The sequence below is a fragment of the Lupinus angustifolius genome, chromosome LG09 (genome assembly GCF_001865875.1).
Source record: "Lupinus angustifolius cultivar Tanjil chromosome LG09, LupAngTanjil_v1.0, whole genome shotgun sequence".
Classification (NCBI taxonomy): Eukaryota; Viridiplantae; Streptophyta; class Magnoliopsida; order Fabales; family Fabaceae; genus Lupinus; species Lupinus angustifolius.
Window position 1 is genome coordinate 6,649,809 of NC_032017.1, and position 10,144 is coordinate 6,659,952.

The following is a 10,144-nucleotide window of genomic DNA, read 5'->3' on the forward strand; positions in this document are numbered from 1 at the left end:
GACTGTCTCCGAAAATTACCAAAATTTACCATAAAATAGGAAATAAAATTACAAGACTAAAACTCAACTAGAGTTTTGTCTAATTCTTTACCGAAAATTCCCAGAAATTCATTTTCGAATATATAATTAATAAAAATATTTTAATAAAATCTTATAATTCAAAATCGTAAAATTCGCGGTGTTACATTACACCATGATGAAGTGATAATTTTGTGTTTTCCATTTATTAAGTAGTATAGATATGATTTTAAAATAACTATAAAATAATAATTGATATGATTATTTTTATATATTCTTAATAAAAAATACTTATATGTTCCATGAATGTATCTACCATTATTACATTTTAATTAAATAATATAATGATAATAATTAAATATAATAATGATGTATCTACCATTATTATCTTTTAATCTTCATAATCTGGTTTATTTAATATTTTATTTATGTATATTTCAAGAATCTAATGATCATATGTCTATCGTGCAATGACTGCCACTAACAAACATGTTTTTTATGATTAGGCCCAAACCTGACCTTCTAATGATATTAATAATTTCACTTTAATAAAAGTTGTTATGATTGTTAGTTTCTTAATCTACTATCTTTACTACTTTATTATTGTAATAGTAACATTGAAATATTTGAATCAAGTACTAAACCCTAAACAAAATATATCAATAATAATTGTTGCATAAAATTAAAGAATAAAAAATAATTCAAACAAAATATTAATCAAATATGAGTTATAATGCATACAACTTTGTACATCTTATGATTGAATCATCATTAAACGTATAATCTTATTATTATTATTTGATTCTAAAATAAGATTAGTTTAAAATACAAATTATTAATATATGATTTTAAAATAACTATGAACAAATAATTGATATGATTATTTCTATATATTCTAATAAAAAATACTTATATTTTACCGTGAATATATCTATCATTGTTATCCTTTAATTAAATAATATAATGATAGTAATTACATATTCCGTAAATTCCTTCAATTATATTATTTAAAGATGAAATCATAAGTGTTTTTTAATCTTCTTATTCTAGTATCTTTAATATTCTATTTATGTTATATTTCTAGAATCCAATAATCGCGTGTCCCTCGTGCAATGTCCCTCGTGCCAAACCTGACCTCCTAATAATATTAATAGTTTCAGTTTAATAAAATTGTTATGGTTGTTAAATTTCTTAATTTGTTATCTTTAATATTCTATTTATGTTAGATTTCATATTATTATTGTTTTAATATTGTAATAGTAATATTGCAATATTAGAATCAAACCCTAAACAAAATATATTCATAATGAGTGTTGCCTGATCATACATAATTGTTATTTGATTGCTTGTGACCAACGCTGCGCAACAATCGCTTTCGATGCACCAACACAACTACTAAACAAACAATTAAACAAAAGGTGACACAAAAGTTTGGCCCCAAGTTTTTCCAATGAAAAGGCAAAGCATGATGGAATAACATGATTAATACATTTTTATTTATTTTACCAGCCCAAATATTATTTTTTTGCCCGACATCAAACAAGAAGGGCCAACCCTGCGAGTATGTCAGAGCTACGCAACATAGAGCCTATAGTTTATGAGGACTCAAATATGTTATCAATTATGTTATCAATGATTATTAATTAAGTCATGAATATATTTAACATTTTCTTGGTTGTAACAACATTGTTTTATATCATCACTAGCAAATGTATAATTGAAATAAGGTCTCACGTGGGGTGAACAAAGTACAATGTCATTTAAGATTTATTAGGAAGTTGATCTCAAAATATATATTAGACTAAATACCTCACAAATAAATCTATCTTATTTTATCGCAATTTGTCTAAGATCTATTTTGTTTAAATTTATTATAAAAATAATATAATTAAATTCTTTTGATACACAGTATATACTTATTTTTATTTTGATCTCACAATTTGTTTAAAATCGTAACATACAAATTCACATGGTTAGATTTTTTATAATTTTAGTACCAATTTCCCCCCTCACTGGACCTATAAGATGTCACGATGAGCTCTGAAAACAACAATTATAGGTTTGATACTTATACGCTAACAATTAAAGTTTTTTAGACGATCAACACATCAATAAATTAAGGTCTTTTTTGCAATATCCTAAATTAGATGATCAAAATTTTACTCTTGTCTCAAATTTTCAATAGTACATGGAGTTAAACAAGTTTCAGAATGGAATGTCAATCCTCGGGCTTTATTTATAAGTTCTTCGATAATCGAAATCCAAAGATATATGAACTAATAATTTATGATATCTGTATGAGCCATTGTCTGATTAAAATCAACCCTATAACAAGTACATACACCATTAAGACAACAAGAACATGGACCAATTTTACCACCACAAACGCAACGTCTACAACTACTAGAACCAACGGCTTTGCAAGTTGGACCATTAAGTTGTTCATCTGGATTCAAAATCTGAAGCGTCATATTTGACTGATCTATTCTAAAACAAACACATACACCAGGATCACAACAAGTACAATGAGAAGTTCTTCCACAAATGCAGCCATCACAGTTAGTAGTGATTTTGCACTCTCCACCCTTATTTTTTGAGTCTTGTCTCTCAATCTCAAACTTTATACCTGAAAATACATTTCGTTTTCTAATTAGCCTTTATATATTTATACAGCATATAAGTTAACATTAATGGGTTGCTTGAATAACTAAATAAGAAAACTTATGTTGAAGTTGTACCCGATAATAGTGTGTAATTAAACATATGATTGCCTAGAAAATATGTAAAATTAAAAGCTATATAAACAAAATCGAGATTATGTAAGTTCAAAAGGGATATGTGAACATGTGAATACATAAAACGTATAATCATAATACAAATTGTAGGGTCTTACAAAATATTAAAAAAATTAAATATGAACATATACATAAAGATAATGGTTTTTTTAGTGTAAACAAATGTAAATAATGTTATCATGATGATATTAGTATGTTGTTAATTTATAATAAAGAAAAAATATATACACAAATAGTATATGAATTTTATATTTTGTCATTACATCATTCATTATTCATGCTTAATAAATGAATGGTTGTATACATCTTCACAAACCGATAATACATATATATTACACTCTTTATAATATATATAAAAATTTAAATACATATATATTACAACAAAAAGATGACTCGGTACATGAGACTCTAATTTATTGATATCTGGAGAGGATATATACATGCAAACTTACTTCCGCAAGCAAAATAAAAAAATTATAACACATATGTTATATATAAATATATAAATTAATAAATTTAATACTAACTAGAAATATTTTTTAAAGAATATTTGAAACTAACATTAAAAATCTAAAATTTAAAATGATAAGATCCAATGTGTTATCAAAGTGGGGTAGACAAAAAAATGAATTTTAAATTATTTTTAATTATCTGAAGCGCCAAAAATAGTAGAGGACAAATGGTTAGAATACATAAAAACATTTCGTAGCTCATTTTACTTCTTTTAAGTAGTTAGAATACTTAAAGACTTTAGGACAATTAGTTTGAATGTTAAAGGGTAGGACTTCCTTCTTCATCTTGATGTGAAGAATGACATCTACCACTACAACTAGGCGAGTAAAAAATATGAGAGGAATTTTAATGACCCTGGCTATAAGTTTATATGAATTTGTGTAAAAAATATCCATTTCCCATATGCACAAAACCAGATAATTAAAATAAAATAAGAAACACTGAAACAAAAAGCTTTCTACCAAAGAAGAAATGTACCTGAGGCAAATAGTAGAAGCATAAGATAGAAACTGAACTTAACCAAAGAGGCGTTCATGTTTTCTTGGCTAGTGTTGTTATCTCATGCTCAGCCTTTATGAATGGACTTTTATAACATGTTTAGGTAAGAATGAAATAAATGATTCAAGTACATCAATAAATTCAATACATTTAGTTTAAATGATAAATAAATAATAAAGGATATATGCAAAGATAGTGTAAGCATATTTTACATTGTCATTATAGTATTTATCATTCATATTTAATTATTTAAATATAAGTAAAAAAAATAAATAGTGTATTTTTTGTAATATCAAGGGTATCCCCTCACCTTTTTAGGTAATGAACTAATCCCTTTTGAAGTTTGTGACTATCCTTCGAACAAGTGTTGCTCCTAGGAATCAAACTCTCTACATTGGGATCTAGTAGAGCCTTCCACTACTAGAGCAACGCACAAATAAATAGTGTATGATGTGCTTAATATGTATAAATATTTATATACTAATAGTGCATATATATTAAAGTCTAAATTAAATGTACTTTCAAATAATTTAATAGTTATTCAATGTACTTTAATAGATATTGAAGGTATTCTTCTGAAAGAAAAAATAGGAATGAATATATAACTTGGGTGTAAATATATCCCTTCTTTTTTTAATACCTAGTTTTATGTTATGACAAAATTATCACTTTCAAAATTCAAGTATCAAGCAATGAATATATGCATTTTAGTAAAAACTAGTAGGATATTCTTGTATTTACATGAATCGATGTGTTTTATTGGTGATAGGAATTTAAAGAATTAAATTTCAGAGTTGTAAAATAAAACAGTAAAAAGATAATGTTAATGTTATGTTGGACCGCTTTGAACTGGAGAAATTCTGGTCCGACCGTGTTAAACTCGGTTAAACCGGATTAACCCGGAAAGTAAACCGTACTTCTCACTTAAAAATTAAAATTATAGAACACTACTCTAATATTTTGTTTTACTCAGGTCTAAAAAATGAAGAAATGTTACTTCAATATAATTATATAAAATTTTACATTTATATATATTTATAGATAAAATTTATTAATTATGTATGAAATCATCCGGTCAGACCGCACGATTTAACCGTTTAAACCTAATATGGGACTTCATCCAGTTTGTCGTCCGACTCGGATTTCACAATGTTGCTTTTAGTATTGTGGATGAAAACTTGTAAGTTTGTATTTAACCTCATGTATTTACTTCACTTATACCTTAACTTAATGTCTCACAATTTTCAATGCCTCAAACCTATATTTGAAAAAAGTAGAATCAATGTTATAATTCTACACTCACTTGTTAATTAATTAATTTTATAAATAGTTGTTCGTAAATAAATAGTATCTACTTTGGAACTATTCTATGTTTTAAATTTATTCATTTATCAACAATTTTGAACCACACATGATTAGAAAGAGATGGTGGATATTTACCTAACAAACAATAAAATAGTAATATAAATAAGCAAGAGTGTAACACCTCATTTATGTCATGCGACCTCCCAGGCCCATACATATACTGAGCGTGTCACTATAACACTTTAGTTATGTCATGTGACCTCTCAGACCCATAGATAACTAAGCGTGTCACCCCCAAGCTTAAATACTCCCTATAGTATTTTATACCCTACAAATGGGAGCCTCCCGCGACTCGAACCCATGACCTCGGGGATAAATAGTCATTATTCACATGAGTCGCTACCATTATGCTAGACGTAGCATGATTTTCGTTGCATAATTTTCCCAAAGAGTACAACTAATGATATCATTGATGCTTAATTTTTTAAAATTAAGTTGTAAAAATTACCAACATTAATATAAATAAATAAAACAACATCATTTATGATTTTATTTTTAAGTTTGTCTCAGTATGGGGAATATTAGTCCATTAACACCTCGATTAATATATATTTGGGTCAATAAAACAAGTGCTATCAAAGTTGCAGATAATTAAAGTATTTTTTGAGCTAAAAAGTTTTGAATTAATTAAAATGAAAGAAGTATTTCAGTATAACCTACTAATAAATCCGTGCAAAAATTCTCGGCTAGTTTGTCCCCAAAATTTTTGAAGTAATATTTGTAATATTGTATCAGCAATAAATTGCATCCTATAGACATAGTCATATGCCTTATATTGAATATCGTTATGCACAACATTAAAATTGTTCATAGCATACGTCTCACACACTTTCAATTTATGTCTCTGCTCATTGAATTCATCTTTTTTAACAGTAACTTGTGTCTTACTAACCTATAATACATAAAACAATTATATTATTATAAATGAAAGTTGTATGAAATAAATATATTATTTGACATAATATAAAGTGCAACCTCGTTGTCAATTAATATCATTTCAATATGTCCTGTTTTTGGTGGCATTTCCACATACCAAAAATCAGAAATCTAACAACAATCTTTCATAGTTGCTTAAAGTCATTTAAATATTTTATCATGTCAAATAGGCGTGATTTTGCCATTAACCTGTGAAAAAATTAATTAGCTTTGAACATTTAGAAATAGTAAAAAATAATAATCATATAAATAAGATGATGCACAAACTACCTTTAAAAAGGGAATGTTGGTGGTTGAGAGATAATGTAAAACTTCATTAAGATGAAGGACATAAAATTTTATACAGTATTAATGAAATCATTATCCTATTAATTAAAAAATCATCATTAAATTTATAATCTTGTTGTTATATGATTCTAAAAAAGATTAGTTTAAAATACACATTATTAATATATGATTTTAAAATAATTATAAACAAATAATTGATATGGTTATTTTTATATATTACTAATAAAAAATATTTATATTTTCCTTTGAATATATCTACCATTATTATTATTATTGATGAGCAATATATTACACAATATTCATAACCTTAATTTATCAAGATTGATGATTCTTGGTGCCTAATTGACTTTGTTTCACATGGTTTAGTGTTTTAGACTTTATTGGACTAATATTCCTAAAATGAGTTAATTTGGGATTATTTGGCCTCATTAAATCTATTATCATTTTCACATCACATTTGGCACCAATGACATTTTGGGCATTATGAAAGTCGAGGATATGTGTTGAAGTGAAGATTGTATTTTTAATTTAGGAGTTGTTTTTATTGTAATTTGGCTGTGGGCCCATTGTTTAGGCCCAATTCGGTTTATGTGTGTTGGATGAGTTAAATTTGGATTCCCCACTCCAAACACACACACTTTTTTACTTTGCCTCATTTTGAAAAAAACACATTTCCGTTTTCCCTCTTTTTGCTCTGCTAGGGTTCATCTCCTTCTTCATTTTCGGTTTGCTCTTCCATTGTCATGGAAGGCTAAATTTCTAGACTAAGTTCCTTTGGTAATGTATCACAACTCTTGAGGTTTTGTTATTAATGCATTTTCAGTTTCTTTATTGTTGATTTCTTCTATCTTTTCTAAATATGGTTTGCTTAATGTCATTGCTTAGAAACTAGAAACTTGTTGGTTGAGTTTATCTTCACTTAGTTGATTTACTCTCTCTAGTGCATGAATGCTTAGTTCGTGTGAATTTGTTAATCGTTTCATACTTTTACTGATTTCGCTTAGTTTGATGTTTAGGTTCTGGAACTTTGAATTGATTCTCAACAAATTCGGAAGTTAATGGTTGGAATCTGAAAATAATCTTTTGAAACCAAGGATTGAGTTGTGAACAAACGAACCAAAGGGATTTAGCCGTTTTATTACATTGTTTAACTACTGTTTCTGAATTTGATTTATGTTCATACTATCCAACAACAAAACCCCCCTTGTGCGTGTGTGAGTATAAGGTGTTTGAAGCTTTACTTGAAAGATAATCCTTGGGAAACGACCTATGAGTCACTTCTTAGTACTGCAGTTTTAATTGTTATATTATTTGTATCGGATACAGCCTCGATCAATTATTTAAATTAAATAATATAATGATAGTAATTAAATATTCCACAAATTCTCATATATTATATTATTTGTATCGGGTACGGCCTTCTTAATCTAATATCTTTAATATTCTATTTTTTGTTATATTTCAAGAATCCAATAACCACATGTCTCTTGTTCAATGATTGCCGGTAACGAACATGTTTTATATGATCACGCCCAAACCTGACCTCCTAATAATATTATTTTAGTTTAATATAAATTGTTATGATTTTTAATTTTCTTAATATACTATATTTAACATTTTGTTTATGTTATATTTCCTATTATTACTATTTTAATATTGTAATAGTAACAATGCAATTTTGGAATCAAGCACTAAACCCTAAACTATATCCCTAATGAATGTTGTTAAAATTAAAGAATAAAAAATAATTTAAAAAAAATATAAATCAAATATGCATTATAATGTATATAACTTTATATAAATTATGATTGAATAATCATTAAACTTATAATCTTATTATTATTTGATTCTAAAATATGATTACTTTAAAATACATATTATTAATATATGATTATAAAATCAATGTAAACAAATAATTGATATGTTTATTTTTATATATTCCTAATAAAAATACTTATATTTTCTCGTGAATATATATCATTATTATAATTTTATTAAATAATATAAGGATATTAATTAAATATTCCACAAATTCTCATCTCTTATTTTATTTAAGGGTGCAATTATTGATGTATTTTAATCTTATAACCACATGTCTCTCGTGTAATGGCAGTCAGTAACGAACATGTTTTAATGATCAGGCCCAAACCTGATCTTATAATAATATTTATAATTGTAGTTTAATATAAGGTGGTGTGGTTGTTAATTTTCTAAATCTATTATCTTTACAATTTTAATATATTAATAGTAACATTTCAATATTTGAATCAAACACTAAATCCTAAATAAAATATTTTCAAAATGATCGTTACCTAAAATTAAAGAATAAAAGATAATTCAAACAAAATGTAAATCAAATATACCTTATAATGCAATGATGTAGAACACAAAAAATAATTATCATGCAAAAATTTATATGATGAAGAAATTATATCTATCATCAAATAAAAAATTGAAAGAGTATAAAAATTAAATCATACTTGTGATTAGGGTTGGCAATATGGGTCAGCCTGACCCAACTTTGGCCAGCCAAAAAGGGGTTGGCCGGACCCAGCCAAAAATGGGTTGCCCCGACCTAGCCCTTATTGCTAAAAGGGTTGAAATCCTCAGCCCGACCCATATTTGATAAGATGGTCTGACCCGTTTTTCCTTTAAAACACACATTTATAATAAACTCAATCACAATTTCAAAATTAAATAATCATCAAGCCTCACAAATGACTTTTAAAATAATAAATCACAAACCAAAGTCTGAAAGTGCAAAGTGTCAAGAATAACACTAGCATATCTTAGCCTATGTTTTGATGAAGACAAGGTTCTAACAAAGCTTGAAGATGGCTCAACAATCAACATACCTTATGCTCATTTGGTCATATCTAGACTAGGAGATAAATTGAATCTATAACCTAAGTAGTCTGGGATGTGTGCCGTAGTAAGTGAGTATAGGTTAGGTGAACCTAGATGCTAGTTTCTTAAGCCATCATAATTGAACTACCATATTCAAGAGATGCATAATCTAGTTAATCGTATGTTCATGCATATATCATACATGTTATGTATGCATATTAGGCATAATATAAATGATAAAACATGTATACATATTGCACATAACATATGAGAAGTTTGCCTTGTGAACCATATGCACAAATGCTCTAGTTAATCGATTAACGTGGTAGCTTAATCGATTAACATAACTAATTTTTGTTGAATATGTGTTTTTTGTTTTAAATGTTTTGAATGTTATTCTGTAAGTCCGTTAATCGATTAAATGGTAGTCTTAATCGATTAACGTGTCTGTTTTGTGTTATAACTAAAATCTGTTTTTGCTGTTGTAACTGCTTAACTGTTTAACTGTTTTTGCAACGGCTTAAATCACTTATTATCCATGCTATAAATACGAGGCTTCACTTAGAACTCAAAAGCATCCATTCTATTTGTTTAGGGTTGTATTAGAGAGCATTTTGCATTGGTATTTTCACTATTATTTTGCTTAAGAGTTGCATGTGTGAGAAGAGAGATTATGCTGTTTTTCTGTAACATGCTTTATGTTTCTGCATAATTTGATATTCATTTGATATTGCTCACATGATCATGCATTAGATTCTGATTGAAATAAACCTGTTGTATACTGTATTCTGATTAACTCACTTTCATATTGATGGCTTAATTGATTAGGATAAGGGTTAATCGTTAGTCTTTACATTCTAATATCTTAGGCTTTATGTGCTTAG

The 10,144-nt window shown here is 27.0% G+C and overlaps 1 protein-coding gene across 1 annotated transcript; it reads right to left on the reverse strand.

Annotated features, from left to right (window-relative positions):
• On the reverse strand, nt 2,220–3,881 carry LOC109357178. Its single transcript, XM_019600956.1, has 2 exons — nt 3,804–3,881; nt 2,220–2,644 (listed from the first exon to the last, which is right to left on the reverse strand). Exons 1-2 carry the CDS (start codon nt 3,859–3,861, stop codon nt 2,295–2,297), a joined length of 408 nt encoding a protein of 135 aa, XP_019456501.1. The 5' UTR covers nt 3,862–3,881; the 3' UTR covers nt 2,220–2,294.